The sequence below is a fragment of the Rana temporaria genome, chromosome 3 (assembly GCF_905171775.1).
Source record: "Rana temporaria chromosome 3, aRanTem1.1, whole genome shotgun sequence".
Lineage (NCBI taxonomy): Eukaryota > Metazoa > Chordata > Amphibia > Anura > Ranidae > Rana > Rana temporaria.
In genome coordinates, this window is record NC_053491.1 from 37,376,466 (window position 1) to 37,396,047 (window position 19,582).

General features: G+C 38.9%; 1 protein-coding gene across 2 annotated transcripts in view; it reads left to right on the plus strand.

The window, feature by feature from the left end:
- Window positions 1–19,582, plus strand: part of ACAN (aggrecan) — a 158,695-nt gene that overhangs the window by 107,204 nt on the left and 31,909 nt on the right. Inside the window, exons 12-14 of one of the 2 annotated variants that reach the window (XM_040342403.1) lie at window positions 378–2,666; window positions 7,439–7,552; window positions 18,608–18,721. In XM_040342403.1, the coding sequence (XP_040198337.1) occupies window positions 378–2,666; window positions 7,439–7,552; window positions 18,608–18,721 (2,517 nt within the window). The remainder of the gene's footprint in view (window positions 1–377; window positions 2,667–7,438; window positions 7,553–18,607; window positions 18,722–19,582) is intronic. The other variant, XM_040342404.1, reaches the window with a different exon arrangement.

Consider the following 19,582-nt stretch of genomic DNA (forward strand, 5'->3'; position numbering starts at 1 on the left):
AAAGTGAACATTTTCAACTCCTTTAGTAAATTAATCCCAGAGCGTTAACAGTCTGAAGACATTGTGATCCGCCATTTTTTTTTTTATTTCTATTATTTTTACAAATATATTTTACAATATTAAAGCCTACTGCAGTTGTGTCCTCTACAACTAAACCAAAATTCACTTCATACAATATACTGTATAATTAGATAAAAATGTGAAACAAAGGCAGACCATAAAAATGGAAGTGAATTTGGCTCTTGTTAAATCACAAGCTGGTCTCGCAAAATTGTACAAAACCATGCTACATGTTTGTTCTGCATTATACTTTATGTTATTTTTTATTAGTTATAATGTATTTTTTAATATTTCTTCTATTTATTCTCTGTTTGAAGTGAGGCCTTCAGCAATTCCTCCTGTGGCTGCAGTTCCAGAGGATGTCAGTGGAGAAGCATCTGTCAGTGGGGCTAGTGGTATTCCATCTGGAGAAGTCTCTGGGGAGCCCAGTGGAGAAGTATCCGGTGTTCCTGACATTAGTGGGGAACCTTCAGCAAGTGGACTTGTATCAGGAGAGGGAAGTGGAGAACCATCAGGAATAAGTGGATTTTCATCTGGAGACATTAGCGCAAGTGGACTTCCATCAGGAGAGGTTTCCGGTGAAATACCATCAGGTGAAATTGATACCAGTGGCTTACCTTCTGGGTTCCCATCTGGAGATGAACTTATTTCTGGATCTGCTTCTGGATTTCCTGATATTAGTGGACTGACATCCGCAGACATGAGTGGACTTCCTTCTGGAGATGTTAGTGGGGAGGCATCTGGTGTTGAGTTAGTTAGTGGGTTACCATCAGGGTTTGAAAGTGGTCTGTCTAGTGGAGATTTCAGTGGACTGCATAGTGGAGATTTCAGTGGCCTGCCTAGTGGAGATTTCAGTGGACTGCCTTCTGGTTTTCCAACAATCTTACATGTTGATACTGTTTGGACAGAAGGTATTACAAAATCACCAGACACTGAAGCAGAAGGGAAAGGTACAACAGAATTTAGCGCCTCAGGTGATATATCTGGATTACCATCCACAGATTTTAGTGGCCTAGCTTCAGGTCTGGAACTAAGTGGTGAGCCTTCTGGTTTAGATTTTAGTGGCCGACCCTCTGGATTTTTTGAAGTAAGTGGAGAAGTATCAGGTATTGATATGAGTGGCTTTTCATCTGGTATTCCATTAGAAGAATCATCTGGGGATATTTCTGGCATTAGTGGGCTACCATCTGGAATAAGTGGTGAAGAATCTGGAGATATATCTGGCGCAAAGGAATTTAGTGGAGATATATCTGGAATATTCAGCGGTGACCTGTCTGGAATAAGTGGTTCAGGTTTAATAGATTTCAGTGGTGAAATTGATATTAGTGGAGAAATATCAGGTGCAAGTGGTGATATCAGTGGGGTGAGCTCTGGCACATTTGATGAAAGTGGGGAGTCATCTGGTGTCACTCTTATAGATGGCATTTTAGTAGAAAGTACTAGACCTTCAGAAAAAGAAGAGGAGGGTAAGGGCTCTGTAGAAGAAAGTGGGCTGTTTTCAGGAGATTTCTCAGGTGAAATATCTGGGATTTCTGGTATAAGTGGGGAAATCTCAGGTGATATAGATGCCAGTGGTCTTATATCTGGAGAACTCCCCAGTGGAGAACTAGACATCAGTGGACTGACAAGTGGTATTATTGACATAAGTGGAGAAGCATCAGGAGCTGGATTTATAAGTGGCTTACCATCTGGAATTGATGACATAAGTGGAGAAGCATCAGGAGCTGGATTTATAAGTGGCTTACCATCTGGAATTGATGACATAAGTGGAGAAGCATCAGGAGCTGGATTTATAAGTGGCTTACCATCTGGAATTGATGACATAAGTGGACTCACATCTGGTTTTCCCACGATATCTCATATAGACCTCACTTTAGTAGAGGTCCCAACCATAGGACCTGACACTGAGGAGGCTGGCCAGGGGCCATCAGGTGTATTCGAGATTAGTGGATTTCCATCAGGAGAAACATCAACAGAAGCATCCGGAATTATTGATTTAAGTGGATTTCCATCAGGAGAAACATCTACAGAAGCATCCGGAATTATTGATTTAAGTGGATTTCCATCTGGCACACAAGAAAGTGGAGATGGTTCTGGTATCCATACTTCTGGGATCCCTGATATTAAACTCATTACAGATGATTTAATTGAAGCAGTTACTGAACCAACTGTTTCACAAGAGTTAGCTGGAGTGACCAGTCCATATATTATTGACGCATCTGCATCTGGAGATATCAGTGGTGAGGGGCCTCTCACTATTCCTGACATCAGTGGAGAGCCATCGGGAATCCCTTTAACAAGTGGTGAACCGGAAAGTTTTGTTGAGGGTAGTACAGAAGCCAGCACTGATATATCAGGGCATCAAACATCCTCTGCTAATGATGTGTCAGGTGAAACATCTGTACCTGACATAGTTATTAGCACATCGCAGCCAGAATCTGAGATAAGCCTTGACCAAAAGGAACCAGAGGAAGCCAAAAAGGATACAGAACTATCTGCCTCTGCTTCAGGAGATATTACAGAAGATGTACCACTTGAAGTTGTAACACCAGCGCCATTATTAGAAGCTAAACCACAGGCCATTCCTGATGTAACTGAAGTTGAAGGTACTTTGACTGTGTCATAAATGTTCATATTGTGTTATTTTAAGCATTGGAGATACACTGAAGTTTTTCCATTCCACATGATACCTTAACAAGTATATGTGCTGCCAAAACTTTTGGCTTAGTTTTGGATAGAATGAAAATGGGTTGCTATATAGAGCTCTGTTAGAGAGATTTGCCTCTCAATAATAATGCTTTACTAGAGGCAAGGAGAACTTTCCAACAGCAACGAAGACAGAAATTAGAAATGCTTTTCTTTAGTAGACTAGGGTATGGCTATAACCCGTACCCCTGTTCCAGGCTCTCCATCACTTCCTATGTGGTGAAACCATTGTCAGCAGGACAGAAAGTAATGCTGCGTACACATGACCGTTTTTCATGATGAGAATTTTTTTTTAAATTGGTCGGGAAAAATGGTCGTGTGTAGGCTCGATGAGAAAAATGGGCCAAAAAAAAATTAGCACCTGCTCTATTTTTTCTCTTCGTTTTTCACGTCGTTCTTTTTCACGCTGTGAAAAATGGTTGTGTGTACGCTTTAACGTGGGGGAAAAAAAGTGCTTGTACTTCACCGCGCTTTGCTCAAGCATTTTTTTTCACGAACATGTGTATGCAAGGCAGGCTTGAGAGGAATCACGACAAATCACATCGAGAAAAACGTTGGTTTTCTCCATGACATGAATAACGGTCGTGTGTACGCGGCATAAGGATACATCTCTATAATGAAGCCCAAGATAGCAGTAAAAAAACAACAGAAGTTCTAATGCTTTCTCACTCTATCCAAAACTAATACAAATGTTTTACTTGAAATTTGTACTGTAGGGTATACACTGTGTGCACAATTATTAGTAATGTTGTATTTTTGAGGAATAACTTAATTATTGAAAAACTATAGTGTTCTCGGTTAATCCAAAATGTTAATAAACCTCAAACCTGAATATTTGAGAAATTAAAAGTGAAGTTTTAGTATGGATGGATGCAATGGTGTATTCTCCTGCATAAATATCATGGTCTTCTTAAAGGTGCAGACTTTTTCCTGTACCACTGCTTAAAGAAAGTGTCTTCTAAAAACTGGCAGTAGGATTGGGAATTGATTTTGAGTCCATCTTTAACGCAGAAAAGTTCAACTGGCTCATCTTTAATAATACCAGCCCAAATCAGTACCCCACCTCCACCTTTCTGGTGTCTGTCCTTTAACCACTTGCCGACCAGCGCACGACGATATAAATGACAATGATCCCAAAATGGCATCAAAAGTGTCTGATCACCGCCATTACTAGTAAAAAAATTAAATTATTAATAAAAATGCTATAAAACTATCCCATATTTTGTAGATGCAATAACTTTTGCCCAAACCAATCAATAAACGCTTATTGCAATTTTTTACCAAAAATCTGTAGAAGAATACATATCGGCCTAAACTGAGGAAAAAAATATATATATATTTTGGGGATATTTATTATAGGAAAAATTGACGCTCTTTTATTGTTTATAGCGCAAAAAGCTCTATTTGTGGGAAAAAGGGACGTCAATTTTGTTCGGGAGCCACGTCACACGACCGCTCAATTGACAGCTAAAGCGACGCAGTGCTGAATTGCAAAAAGTGCTCTGGTCTTTGGGCAGCCAAATGGTCCGGGGCTAAAGTGGTTAATGATCCAGCCACAGATTACATCGTTTTCAGGCTGAAAAAAGTCCATCCATCTGGTTCATCAAGAGTCATTCTCATATAATCAGTCCATAAAACCTTTGAAAAATCTGTCTTTAGATATCTCTTGGCCCAGTCCTGACGTTTCAGCTTTTTTGAGAAACAAAATGTTACCCTAGCTCCACTGCCAATATAGAAGTCCACAAACTGTGATCCGATGCTCTAGCCAGGACATTCAGGCCCCATTAATACAATACTTGAATCAAAAAGGGCTGGCAACTCGGATGCACTTGAATAAAGGTACTTTATTGGTTACATGGGTACACAGGTACAGGCTATAGCTCTGAACATTTTTACTTCTGGACGCTTCAGGTAAATTGCAGTTTTGGAAAATGACAGTACTGGAGGATAATGGGTTCCTGGCAGCTTCACGTTTGATTCTTCTCAAATATTTTGACGTTAATTTGCATGTTTTTTTTCCTCAATACGTTTTTTTCGACCCTGCTGATTATTTGCAGCAAAACGTTTAATGGTTCTGTGATCCCGACCCAATATCTTAGCAATTTCAAGAGTGCTGCATTCCTCTGGAAGACGTTTTAAAATCTTTGACTTTTCAGAGTCAGTTACATTTCTTTTTTGGCCGTTTTGAGCAAAAGAAGCTCACCTTGACATAAGGTGTTAATTTCCTTAGGCCACACACCAATCATTACACAAATACACATCACCCAATATGCTTAAATTCAATAGGCATTCAAGTTTATATAGCTTGGAGTTGGACAATTTGTATAAAAATTATGATTTGGTCAAAATGCTCACTTACCTAATAATTGTGCACACACTGTATGGACGCATCATTTTTAACCTGCCTTCCATAACCACTAAAAAACTAAATGCAATGCTTGTCCATGTGAATAGACCTTGCAATAATTATGACATTCTCTTTTGTAAATGAATAAGAGTTGCATTTAATTCTGGTTGTTGGCATTTGGCATGCAAGCCCCTTCAATTGACCTTTGGCCTGCCTATCTAATTGACTTCATAGGCAGCTCAACTGACAACTGAAAGAGTGCACAAAGTAAACTGACAGCACTGCTGCTAATTGAAAGGCAATGACATTGTGTTGTTAGCCTGCATCAGGAAGTACTATTACTAGTAGTATCTACAGGTAAGAAATGTTGCAACGGATTCACCAAAAAATATTTTTGATTAAGAAAACAGTACATGGTGAGACATGAAGCTACAGGTACTGAAAAGTTTGGGTTTACGTATACTTTAAATAAGTAAAGAAAACGCAGAGTTCTGGTCTGCTTAAGGCCCCTTTCACACAGGGCAGACTCAGATTTGCTCAGCAGGGGATCTGTCCAGTTTATGCAGAACGGACACAAACAGAGCTCTGTTCTGATCCTCTTAGATGGAGGGGATACCCCTTCCGTTTTTTAGCAGACTTGATCAAATTGAAGGTAGGCGGGTTTAAATGGATACAAGTCCGTTTACACCCACCAGTCCATAGAGATACATGGACAATCTGATCAGGTCTGCCTGGAAAACGGACAGGCGGAATTGATCAGATCCCCCATGTGAAAGAAAAACAAATAGTTTTGGACGGACCAACCCTTTATTGATACATTTCAGTAAGGTACCTTTTACACGGCCATTTTGTATGTCCGTTTTTCATCCATCCATTGATGGATGAAAAACGGACATACATGTATCTCTATGGGATAGGGGGACGTTAGCAGATGATCATCCGCTGACATACGTTGACATCCGTCTCCTCTAAGCTTAATTTTTTATGATATACTGCATATAGATGATTGCTAAGGAGGGGGCCGGGAAGCTGGCCGCCTCATCCTTAACAACCGATGAGTCATCAGATGTAAGCGGGGTGACAGCTGAATGTAAAAAAAAAATTGCCGGAATTTTCTTTGAGGAAAAAAAACGGTGTGGTGTCCCCCCCAGGTTCATATCAGGCCCTTATCTGAGCATGTAGACCAGCAGGTCAGGAAAGGGAGGGGACGAGCGAGTGCCCCCCTCTCCTGAACCATACCAGGCTGCATGCCCTCAACATGGAGGGGTGGGTACTTTGGGGCAGGGGGCTCAACGCCCCCCCATCCCATAGTACCTTGCCCCCATGTTGATGGGGACAAGGGCCTCTTCCCGACAATCCTGGTTTGTGGTTGTCGGGGTCTGCGGGCAGGAGGCTTATCTGAATTGTTAAAGGGGGCCCCCAGGTACATCGTACCCCTACCCATTGACCAAAAAGGCAGTGAAATGTAAAAGAAAACAAGAGCCGGTTTTTGTTAATTCCTTTATTAATAGCTCTGTCTTCTCTCGGTGCCGTCTGCCCGGTGCCTTCTCTCCCAGTGTCTTCTCATTCTACTTCCTTCTTTTCCTGATATGAACCTGTGGTGGGACCCCACACAGTTTTTTCGTGTTTTTTTACATTCAGCTTTCAGCGGGGACTCATCGGTTGTTAAGGAACCAGCTATATATAGTGTTTGAAGTACAGTTTAGTCATTTTTTTTTTTTTAATAAAACGGATGTCAGCGGATATGAAAACAGATGTAAAGATTGACACCCGTATCCATGGGGGAGGATCCTGTGCAAAACCACTGCAACACAGCAGGTAAGTATAACATGTTTATTATTTTAATATGAAAAAAAAGCAAGACTTTAGAATCACTTAAATTTCACTTAAATCACTTTAGAATCACTTAAATTGCCTATATTGGCTATAAATATTTTTTTTTTATAAATACAGATAAATAAATAAGTATAAATACCTATCAATAAATAAGTATAAATGCCTATAATGCCTAACAAAAATAAGTAAAAATACCTATAACACCTATAAATAAATTAAATGGCTATATATTAAAAAAAATTGTATAAATACATATAAATAAATAGGTATAAATACCTATAATGCCTACAAATAAAAATAAATACCTACAGTGCCTATAAATAAATAAGTATGAATACCTTTATATTATACCATCATCATTTTTATTAAATATCAAATGTTAATTTACGGTCTTGAAAAAATATGATTTCCAAAATAGGCAAAAATATGTAATTTCTTACTTTAAGGGAAGAAGGTGGGTGAAAACTAACCCGTTTTTCCTGACTGCAGGCATTGTTGGAACTTGCGCTGACATCAATTGTGGGGCTGGAGCGTGTGTGGAAAGAGATGGAAGAGTGCACTGTCAGTGCCTACCAGGATATGGAGGAGACAACTGTGAAATAGGTAATTGACATCCTTTTTACAGTTTTTTTTTTTTTTCTAATCTCTAGCCTTCGCTAAAAAACAGGACCTGTATAATTGTGTTATTCTTGGTATTTCAGCAAATAATGAAAGGCATGAGAATCCATGGTGATGGTTTCATAGTTGATATGCCACTGGCGGTTTTAACAAAGTACAATGACATGCATCAGGCCAAAATAGTTTGTTACAGAATAGCCTTTTATGTGCTTGACAACACTGATTATCTGCCATTGATTGTTATACTTTGAAGTAATTGAGGCAAACAAACAAATGTTCAAAGCATAATCTGCCTGTCAAACTGTAAATAAAAAAAAAATGTAAATATATATAAAAAAAGGCATTTAAACACAGAAATAAAAACATAGAATATAGTATTCACGACATATGGCAAAGTATTTAGCCATCATAAAATTCCATTAATCCCAAAGATAGAAATATTGTCTACCCCCCTTCTTGAACTTATTTGAGGTGTAGATATGAAAGATGTTATACAATGGTTTAGGTATCAATCCAAAATGAGCACACACAACAAGTAAATCACTGAAAACAAGCTTGAAAACACTTATGCCCTGTACACACGATTGGTCCATCCGATGAGAACGGTCAGATGGATTTTTCCATCAGTTAACCGATGAAGCTGACTGATGATCAGTCGTGCCTACACACCATCAGTTAAAAAAAACGATCGTGTCAGAACGCGGTGACGTAAAACACAACGACGTGCTGAAAAAAATTAAGTTCAATGCTTCCAAGCATGCGTCGACTTGATTCTGAGCATGCATGGATTTTTAACCGATGGACGTGCCTACAAACGATCGTTTTTTTTTCTATCGGTTAGGTATCCATCGGTTAACTTTAAAACAAGTTTCAAATTTTTTTAACCGATGGATAAATGACCGAAGGGGCCTACACACGATCGGTTTGGTCTGATGAAAACGGTCCATCAGACTGTTCTCATCGGATTGACCGATCATGTGTATGCGGCATTAGAAGAACAACAGTAATTTCAAACTATTATAACAAATTGAATTATTATAATATTAGTACACTTGAATTACTCAATCATTGTAGTTCTATACAGCTCAGAATTCAGGAAACTGTACCCCTAGAACTGCAAAGACATAATGCTATTTTAAGAGTAAACCATACTAGTTTTTTTTAGAGTGTGTTTTAAAAAAAATTATACTTTTTTTCATATTTTTTTCTGTCTGAGATCGTTATAGTCCCCTTTCTTCTGATATATATTCTCCTATGATAATGTGCGATGATGGCATTTAAGAAACATTACAATCTATTATAGTCCATTTTTTAAATCACTAATTGTAAAAAAAGGTACCTTTGGTTGCTGTACCACAGTGATGTTGAACTCCAGTACTCAAGACTCTCTAACAGTGCATGTTTCTGTTTTCTTTCAGTATCTGATATAATTAGTAAAGATGACAAAATATAAAAAAAAAGTAAAAAACTGTAAAGCCCAACTTCAGGAAACTTTAAAATTCTCCATTGCAGTGAGGCCGCACCTACCCTGCAAGCGTTAGGTAACCTTTTCAGAAAAAATGAAGGTGAACGAACACCCTGCACTCTCACCACTTGCCCCTTTCTTTTGCTGTACTTACCTCCTTGGGTGATGAGCCTTTTAGTGCCCATACAGCCAGTGCAGAGGATCAGGGATTTGAAACCCCTGCTCTTCTCGCTCTACTTTCTGCAGGGCTTTTGGGACAGGTAAGAGCATGTCACATGCCAGTGCTAACTAACCAGAATCACTCTGATCGATCCCAGAAGGATTGCAGAACGTAGAGGAATAAAAGTAGGGATTTCAAATCCCTAGGCTGCTATACCAGCTATGTGGGCACTGACACCTCATCACCCACAGAGGTAAGTACAGCGGGGACCAGGGTGGTGAGGTGGGTGTAGGGTGTTCACCTTTAATTTTTTCTGAAAAGGTGAACACTTTAACTGCTTGTTTATGGTTGTTGAGATCTAGAGGCATAGAAAAGAAAATGTACTTACTCAATCCATCACTCCTCCACGCTGCTACACCAGTCCCCGCGGTGTCTACTCCCATGCACCAATTGTCTAAGGTCCTGAGTCCTGACATCATCAAGAGGAGCATCATCTCCTGGGGGTACAGAGGATCAGGTAAGAAAAGGTGTTTTTACTCTTCTCGAGCAAATAACCCTTGCAGTTAAGGCACAGCCCCACTGCCATGGAGAATTTTCAGAGTTGGGATTTAAGTAGAGCTTTTTCCTCAAGCTCCAGGAAAGTTTACAGTATTAAAAACAAATGCATCTTGCAGTACAGTTATCCTATCTCCCAAGGAACCAAAAAGAGTAAAATAAAAAGGTGCCCTATCTAAGAATCGTATTGGCAACATCAGCTTAACGATGACAGCATATGGACCGATATCAGTATGGTGGAACTTTGATGAACCCCCCGTACTCAAGAGGAGTATGTCCACCGTATAAGATTCCTTGCCCAGTACCAGCACGTTCCAAGACCCCTTAGACCACCCAATCACTTGTCGAGACATCAGGTAGGGTGAAGAAGCATAAGACTATTTATTCTAACACAGGCACAAAGAGATATACACTCAGGGACAATCCCCCCTTCTTTGCATAATGACACAGGGCGTGGTAAACTTTACCTCCTCCAGTAACAAGAGATACACAGGTACATTCAACTTTTCAACAGTAGACCACCTTATTAGCAGGGAGGCTGTGGCAGTAATCCCCCCTCCATTCTCTACCCTGACCCCGGTCTTCTTGCTAGAAACACATATACATCCCATAATACTTTTCTCCCAAGGCAGATTGTAACAATAGAACAATGGGATACAGGCAATTAACAAACACATAACAACTCAATACACAGACAATAGCAAGAGACCCCTAGTAACAGACTGCCCTTCTCCTACATTGAAGAACTCAGTGTAGATTAAGTAGTTGTCCATTATTTGCTTGGTCACCCTGTGCCCCTAATAGACACAGGGTCACTTACACATAAGAGGGGCACAAGGCGCCGAGACAGGGGTTTCCCAACCTCTCCAAGGTAAGCTGGGTTCCACAAGCCCCCCACCCAAAGTGACTCCCATCACAGGGACCATGCATTCAATGACCTTCCTGCTATTGGAATGGCAGCTAGCATGCTAAGTTAGCAAAACTGGTTTCTCTGAGGTAAGGAGGAGCATTCCATTTTTTTATATTAAAATAATGAAAAAATAAGGACAATACATGGGGCTCAATTCATTACATATTAATAAACTTTATTTGCCATAACAGCCATTATTTCCAGAAATTACAGCTACAAATAATAGCCACACATTGTATTTAAAATACGATTGGTATGCTAATAACACATGCAATGTAATTGAGTGAATTAAGTCAAATATCTGCATGTATCTATGTTCTCTGATTTGGCCTGAACCAGGTGTGAGTTTGAGGCCCCGTACACACGACCAGTTTCCTCGGCAGAATTCAGCTTCCGACCGAGTTTCTGGCTGAATTCTGCCGAGAAACCCGGCCGTGTGTACACTTTCGGCCGAGGAAGCCGACGAGGACCTCGGCGAGGAAATAGAGAACATGTTCTCTATTTCCTCGTTGTTCTATGGGAGCTCTCGGCCCGCCGAGGTCCTCGGCGGCTTCAGGGCTGAACTGGCCGAGGAACTCGATGTGTTTGGCACGTCGAGTTCCTCGGCCGTGTGTACGGGGCCTCAGTTGCAAAAGTTGATCCATTCCTAATAGCTATCATCAGTAACTAATTAATGTAACTATGCCCCTACCTGGTAATGGGGAAAACATGTACTACTTATGGGCCCAGTGTACCAGAGTTGAGCATCACAGCTTGAAGCAATATATTTTTTGGTGCAAAATTAATACTGTAGTCATTCTAAGTCCTGTTGTTGTTTGGATATACCGGTAGATTTAAAGACTAGTTTGTGCTGACTGTCTAACTTAACATTGCAACCTATATTTCATAATCTATTTCATATAAATATCCAGCATCTGTCATTTTAAACTTCTTACCATTTTATTTTTCAGCTGACAAGTCAACCGAAATTTCTTTTTTTCTAATGTAGAATAATGAAAGGGGTTATATTAGCAACTCGAACAGCAATACAATTTGCAGGAATAGAACCTTAAGTAACATGATAGTATTTGAGTATCTTATATTGTGGAGAGATATTAATATTTTGGTATTTATTAGAGTACCATCATATTCATACAGTGTGAACAAAGCCAAGCAAAAACACATGGAATCGTCATAAAACTCAATAAAGGCCTGTTCTTCATTTGCAAAAATCATTACAAAAATATGAAACTCAACTCAACTCAACTCAAAAATAAAATAAAATCAAAAATAAAATCAAAAATAAAATAAATTAAAATGCTCCCCTTCCCCACACATCTCTTATGTCTAGACTTAACTAGACACAACCGGATACAATTATTGCTCGCATATAAAAGACTAAAACAAAGTATGCCTGCACTCAGAGAGGTGACTTTCTCCCCAAAAAGGCATACATCTGAAAGCCATTTGTTGCATACTAGCCCTAGAATAGGTGAATTTGATTGAATACTCCTGCAGAAGGAATGTTACTGTACATATACAGCAATCTATAGTGCCACCCTAGAACCACAAGGTATAACTCAGGATTATAAGTTAGGGATGTTTCTGTTAATTATGGTGGATCTGATAATGATAGGTAATTCCCTGTGCAAATGGTTGAATCTGAAGTATATTATCATATTTTTCTTTTGCCTTAGTATGTGAGAAAATGTTTATGTTAATAACCACACTCCCTACTATACAATTAACCACATACATTGAAAAATGGTGCAAATTCATAAGTGACCACTAGTGGATCCAAAATATATACAATGAAATCTATGTGCAATATACAGGTACAAATAAAGTGCATAAAGTGCAAATAACATCCATATGATTGCCACCAGATCTCTCCAGTGGGTACACCTAAGAGTGAATATAAATAAAGTGCACTGCTTCCATCAATTGTGTAAAGCTTCCATCAATTGGGTAAAGCTTCCATCAATATCTCCAAGGGTGCAAGATACGTGAAGTTTATGTTAATCCAACAATAAAGTGACCTGTGAGTCTTCTTCCACTAAAACCTGTCACACAGCCCACTCGCAGATTTTTATTACCCCCCATTACAGGTAGTCATATACAGCAGATATTAGAGATACCACATCAGATGTGACCCATTTAGCTTGTGGATCAACCTGAATCGTTGAGACGATCACCAGGAGTAGTATCTCTAATATCTACTGCATATGACTACCTGTAATGAGGGTCATGTAAATCCGGTGGGTGGGCTGTGTGACAGGTGTTGGTGGAAGAATACTCACAAGTCACTTTATTGTTGGATTAACATAAACTTCACATGTCTTGCACCCTTGGAGGTATTGATGGGAGCTTTATGAACATTAACTCTTATGTACACGCGATCGGTTTTTCCGATGAAAAAAGTCCAGCGGTGTGTGGGCCCCATTGGACTTTTTTCCATCGGTGTAAAAAAATAGAACATGTTTTAAATTTTTCAGATGAAATGGCAGGGAATGCGAGCGATCAGATGGAACGATCTCAATGGGCACAAAGGCCCCGAAAGCTCAGCGTGGATACCCAAAATGAAGAGAGATTCACATAGTGTGCATCGTATGGTGAATCAGATTTAATAACCAAAATGGCAATTTATAGTTTAAAAGAGTAACAAACATCCGTATAGGACAATGGAGAGCAGGCCGGCATGCGATCTCCCGTTCAGAGCGATGACATCAGCACGTCTACCTCCCGACGTACGTTTCGCTATAGGATAGCGTCATCTGGGGAACAGGGCAACGCACTGACTCATCGCATAATTTATAACAACATGGCTTCTCCTCGGTGTGAATCAAAGGCAGTGGGAGGGTCCATAATCATAGGACCAAAAGCCAATCGTCATGTTTACCATGTGGATAGGCAGAAAAAAGGGAAATAAAAATCTGTATTCTAAAAAGTATAAAAAATCTAAAATTTCTAAAATATTAAACTCCCTAAGACAGAAAACTAAAAGTGATATGGCAAAAAATTTGCATACAAATTTGAATAGCATATCGCTTAATATTAGGGAACATGGCACAGCACCCAGAGAAAGGTCACGCCATTCTAGTGTGACAAATGGGAGGCTTACCGGAAGCTTGTGGACGCAAATAAGGTGGTCAACACAAGCCTTTGTTGGCACAATCCCTCAAATCATTCATAGGTAAACACAGCCAAACCACACATGTGGAAGGAATTAAGGTAGTGAAAGCAGTGCAGCAAGGAGGCAAAACCCAAAGTTGCCCTTTACAGTCAGTGTGGACCTGTTGGGACATGTATGATAAAAAACAACCTGCAGTGTGGTGAACATTTTCTTCTACAAGACCTGTGAAGGTCTATGATGTGCGAGACTGGCTGGCTGCAGACCATTGATATTGCTTGAGCGGACAGGAGTTTTGAGAGGCTCATTTATAAATGTGTGACCGTGGTTTGGAGTCGGTCATGAACGATTTGAAGGATTGTACCAATCAAGGCTTGTGTTGACCACCTTATTTGGGACAACTTTCCATTCACCTGGAGGGGTGGAGAGTGGGGAAAGCGGACCTGTTTTATGGTGCACATGAAAGGGCGTGCTGGGCATCCACCACCCCCCTCCCCCAGGGGGACAGAACACCGAGCAACCCTCTGCTCACCAAGACTGCGGGCATTACGTTATCTTCTTCACCCACCGACTACCAGGGGGACAGCATGGCAGATTATGCTATCACAGCCAGCTGGAGGGCACCTCTGTTGGGTGAGTGAGGACCTAGAAGGGCCGCCTGTGCCCCCCCCCCCTCCTAAACTCCTCCAGCACCAGCCACCACTAATGAAAAGGACTTTATTGTTCACTGTTACATTTATTTGATGGTATTGTTTAGTTCATGTATTGCACATATAAGCACTTTAATGTATATTGCTCATTTCTGAGCCATATTGCACAAGGTATTTTGAATATTATAATTTTTTAGCATTGCACTTTTTGTCCCTATATTGTAATTCTTTTACCAGAGTATTGTGTCAGCAGCTTTTTTCATGTAGGTCTTAGCACAAAAGTCTACTTTTCCTTTTTACAAAATTAATTGTTGTATTTGGTTCCTGCTGTCTGGTGGGAGTCCAGGTGTTATAAAGGACATCAGTGCCTTGATTGATATATCTTGTGCATGCACCATAGCTATAAATTGAGGGAAAGAAGACAGGCCATCATTTGATGGAGATAATCTATTTAAATGATGGGATTTACAGCATTGGAAAGTATGTGTTATATCCTGCATGCATTAGGGAGCAGGAAGCCATTGCAAGTTAAAACCAACCTAAGTGGTGTAATTGTAATTGTGGAATGGCCATATTCTGAGAACTTAAGGGGTGGTAAAAAAAAACTTTCCTTATGCTACATTTTAATGCATTCAGCAGCATATATCTGCAATGAGGCTTTCTGAAAGCAGTCCCCTATCCCCCTTAATGGCACTTTAGGCGTAATCAACGTGTACTATATGACGGATCCTCAACTGTGACTTGGTGCAGATTCATGGTTAATAAATATTTTATGGCCAGGAGAAGGATGTCTTAACATGTGATAATGAGTTGTGACTATTATGAAGAGACATCAAATGGGGCTTTGAAGATCTAATTGTGCACCACTATAGAGAACAGGTCCTGATATATTTGGCTACTCTCAGGAGTATTAAGTCACATCTGTCTATTTTATATTTAGTATTTTAATAAAGCCATTGAGAGTTTTTATTTGTTATTGGATATGAAGTAACTTTTGTATAAAATAAACTATTCTCTGTGAGTGCAGTCTTTTACATATGAGTAATCAAAATATAAAATTATCCTACAAAACTGTAATCCCTATTGTCTAGAGTAGCACAATGGTTTAGAGGTTAGCACTCTTGCATTGCAGCACTAAGGTCCTCAGTTTGAATCCCAACCAGGAAACTGCATGGAGTTTGCATGTTCACCCCATGCTTATGTGGGTGCACTCCAGTTTCTTCCCATGCTCTAAAGCAATACCTATATATAGATATAGATCTATATATAGATATAGATCTATAGATGTATATCTAGATAGATACATACATAGATATATATATATATATATATATATATGTAAATATATATGTAAATATTGTTTTACTCTTTCCCAACCATATGTAGTGTCCTTTATCCTGGAGCCAGAAATGGGTCATTTATCATGCTGATTGTAACATGGCCTTGAAAAATGAAGGTAGTGAAAATCCAAGCTAAAGCAAACCAATAACATAATGGGGGTTATTTACTAAAGGAACATCCACTTTGCACTACAAGTGCAAAGTGCACTTGAAATTCCACTGAAAGGAAAATAAAAAACAGCATTTTAGCTTGCACATGTTTGGATAATAAAATCAGCAGAGCTACCCCTCATTTCAGATCTACCCCTCAGATTTTCAGTGACTGCACTTCCAAGTGCACTTTCAGTGCACTTGTGGTGCAAAGTGGATTTGTCTTTCGTAAATAACATCCAATGTTCCGCATAACAGGAAAAATAAGTTCCTTTTCAAAGGTATTTTAGAAAGTTTCTTAATGCACTGTGTACCTGGTGGTCCTTGTCAACAGATGAATAAGGGTTAATTTACTAAAGGCAAATAGACTGTGCACTTTACAAAGTGCAGTTGCACTCTGAAAGAGCAGATGCTCCAGAGTTTAGTGAATTAGCAGACGCACTGCTGACTTTCATCATCCAATCATGTTCAAGCAAAAATTCATGCAGTTTTATTTTATATATACTGTTTTTTCTGCCTGCAAACTTGAGATTGTCCATAGCAACCAAAAAGTGTCCCTTTATGTCAAAAGTGGTTTGAGACCAGCTAGAAAACAGCGATAGTAAATAAGAACACTTGCAGAATTGAACGATAGTGAAAAGTGGGGAAATTTATTTTATTATAATTATTATATTATTTTTTTTATAAAATGTTTTAGTTATTTATTATATGATAATTTATGATTTTGTGTTTCAAACTTTATCATACCCGGGATGTCTACTAGACTCTTGTTTGGACAGATTTAAGTGAGTTATTCCTAAGAATTACAGGCCTACAATATAAAACGCCAAATTTCCATGCAAAATAATTGTACAGCTTTCAGCACCAAAAAATCTGGAAGAATCATACCACCAGGGAGGTTAATGAAAAAACACATTTAGTTGACTTTTTACAGTGGTATGGTGCTCCTTTTCCGCTATACCCCTTAGTTCTACAAAACACGCTCCTCCAACAACCTTTTGACAAAGGTTGTTGGACTCCATTTTTTCTCATGGAAAAAGTGAGGGATTGCAATGTAAAATCAGGGCCAAAACAATCACACGACATTGCCCTGGTATTGCCTTGTATAAATGTTAATAGATCCTCTGCAAAATATTTGGTGTGTTATTGGTATGTAATATGGTGATATGTTGTTTTCTTGTTCTATTTTCTTTTTCCTCCAGGAATCAAATGAGAGACACCACAGCTAGCTCATTAGGGGCAAAGAAGCCTAGAAAGTCCTAATCTGCCTGTCAAAGCTCCCACCTTCCCCTGCTGTTTGCCTTGCTTTAGCTAAATGCCTAATTTTCCCTTATGGCGTGCTTAAAACTTAATTGTTGCTAATTCAAAAATAAAAAGGAGAACAAGTTACTTGGTCAGCGGTTGTGCATTCAGGGCTGGTTCAAATGGCTGCTGCTTGCTGTCAAACACAGAGCATGCTGGGCTAAAGAGCGTTAACCCTTAAGCCTAAAAAGTTTGAAAAGCCACAAAAAGTTTCTTCAACTCTCAATCCTGTTTAGTACAGAACGCTGAGTTTGCATTTTCCTTACATGGCACAAATAGTGAGCTCATTTCCTGTGCAAAAGCCGTATATTTATTTTTTTAATGTGGCTTCACACCTTTTTTAAACACATGATAAATGCATCAGTAAATGTCAGTAACCACCCCTGGAAAAAAAATATGATATAAACGTTGAAATATTTTTTTTCCTAAAAAACACATACATCCATTTTAGGGATAGTATGTGAATTAGTTATAATGCTTTATGCTTGAAACAACACAATTTGGTTGTTTGCAACAAATTGTGTTTGTGAACACTCAGGCCTCGTACACATGCTGGGAGATATTTTTTTGCCGAGGAAACCGGTCGTGTGTACATTTTTGTCGAGGAAACTGTAGAGAAACTCGACGAGCCAAAAAGAGAGAAAGTTCTCTATTTCCTCGACGGGAATGGAGAAACTTGCCTTGTCGAGTTCCTCGACAGCCTAACAAGGAACTCGACGAGGAAAACGATGTGTTTCACCCGTCGAGTTCCTCGATCGTGTGTACGAGGCTTTAGTGTTATACTCTGATTAATGATAACTGACCCCAGAAACAAATAAAGTACAAGAAAAAAACATTTACTTTTATAGTGTTAGAAATATAATTTGAACAATCTGATTTCAAATGTACAAGTTATCATGTTTGATAACATTACTTTACATATATTAAATTGTATTAATACATTTTAATATAATACATTTTACTCCGATGATACTTTAGGGTAGTTATTTCTGCAGTTATTTTTTTTTTTACATATTTTACTTTAATAAAGCAATTTGTAACCCCAATACAAGGTTGTATATTAAATAATGTTACATTTATGTCATTCCTATATTTTATAATTTTAAAACAAATCAGCAATGGTTAATATTCAGTGCACTGTAGCTAAATAATAAAAAAAAAAATTATAATTGAATTCAAACATTCAAATACTTTAGTGAATTACTATAGACTGGGATCATGTATTGGACATGCGCTATTAGCCTAACACTGTTTCTATGTCCTTATACTGACATACATATGTATATGTCTCCATTAAAAGCACCATTTGAACAGCACAACTCAAGTAATCAGATGTGCTCTCCTTTTTTTGTTAGGTAGCAGTCCTAGGTCCTAATGGCAGAACCTTGATTTTTTACAGACATTGATGAATGCCTTCCAAGCCCTTGTGTGAATGGAGCTACCTGCGTTGATGGCATCGACTCATTCAAATGCTTATGCCTTCCCAGCTACGGAGGGGACCTATGTCAGATCGGTACGACCAATGTGGCTTGAGCTAATTTTACTAACAACTGCATCCCAACCAAAATGAGTCCGTCCCTCCTTTCCAAAGCCAAGGGTAGTGAATGTTTTTTGGTGGGCTCAGGCCTACCTGTGAGAGAAGAGTGAATAATCTGATTTTGTCTCTTTCAGTTTCTCTCCCTCTTCTACATGAATAATGTGATTTTATTTTGGATTACAGGAAATAACTCTACATGTGACCTGATCAAGAAGAAATTTACTGTTGTGCGTCTTCTTTCTCTTTTAAGGTTTCCTAACCAACTGCAGGTTCCCAAAGAGTCAATATATCTAAACTACTACTAGAAATTGTATGGGTCTAGAGAACAAAATAATCTGGGAAATCTTTAGTGGTAGCTTAAAAAAGTTGGGGTTGATTTTCTAAAACTGATGAGTAAAATTTGGTGCAGTTCTGCATAGAAACCAATCAGCTTAGAGATTATATTGTCAAATCTTAATTGAACAAGCTGAAGTTAGAAGCTGATTGGCTACCATGCACAGCTGCACCAGATTTTGCACTCCAGTTTGAGTAAATGAATCCAACCGTTACCATTTCTGGTGTTTATACTACCAGAATATATTTGCAAACCAAACCCACCATTCACTGGATGGAAGTTGGGTTTAGACCCAGAGTCTGCCTTACTGGTCCATGTAAACTATTTGTGAATGTTGTATGGTATGGTTAACTGTCATGCCAAATACACCCCAACCCATTTCCCTCAAGTCTTTAAAATGGTTTTCAACTTTCTTTAAAAACAATTTGTCCAAGTGTACTATACAGATACCAGAAGCCTGAAATATTACTATGAATCTGTTCAATTGATTGTTTACTTAAACA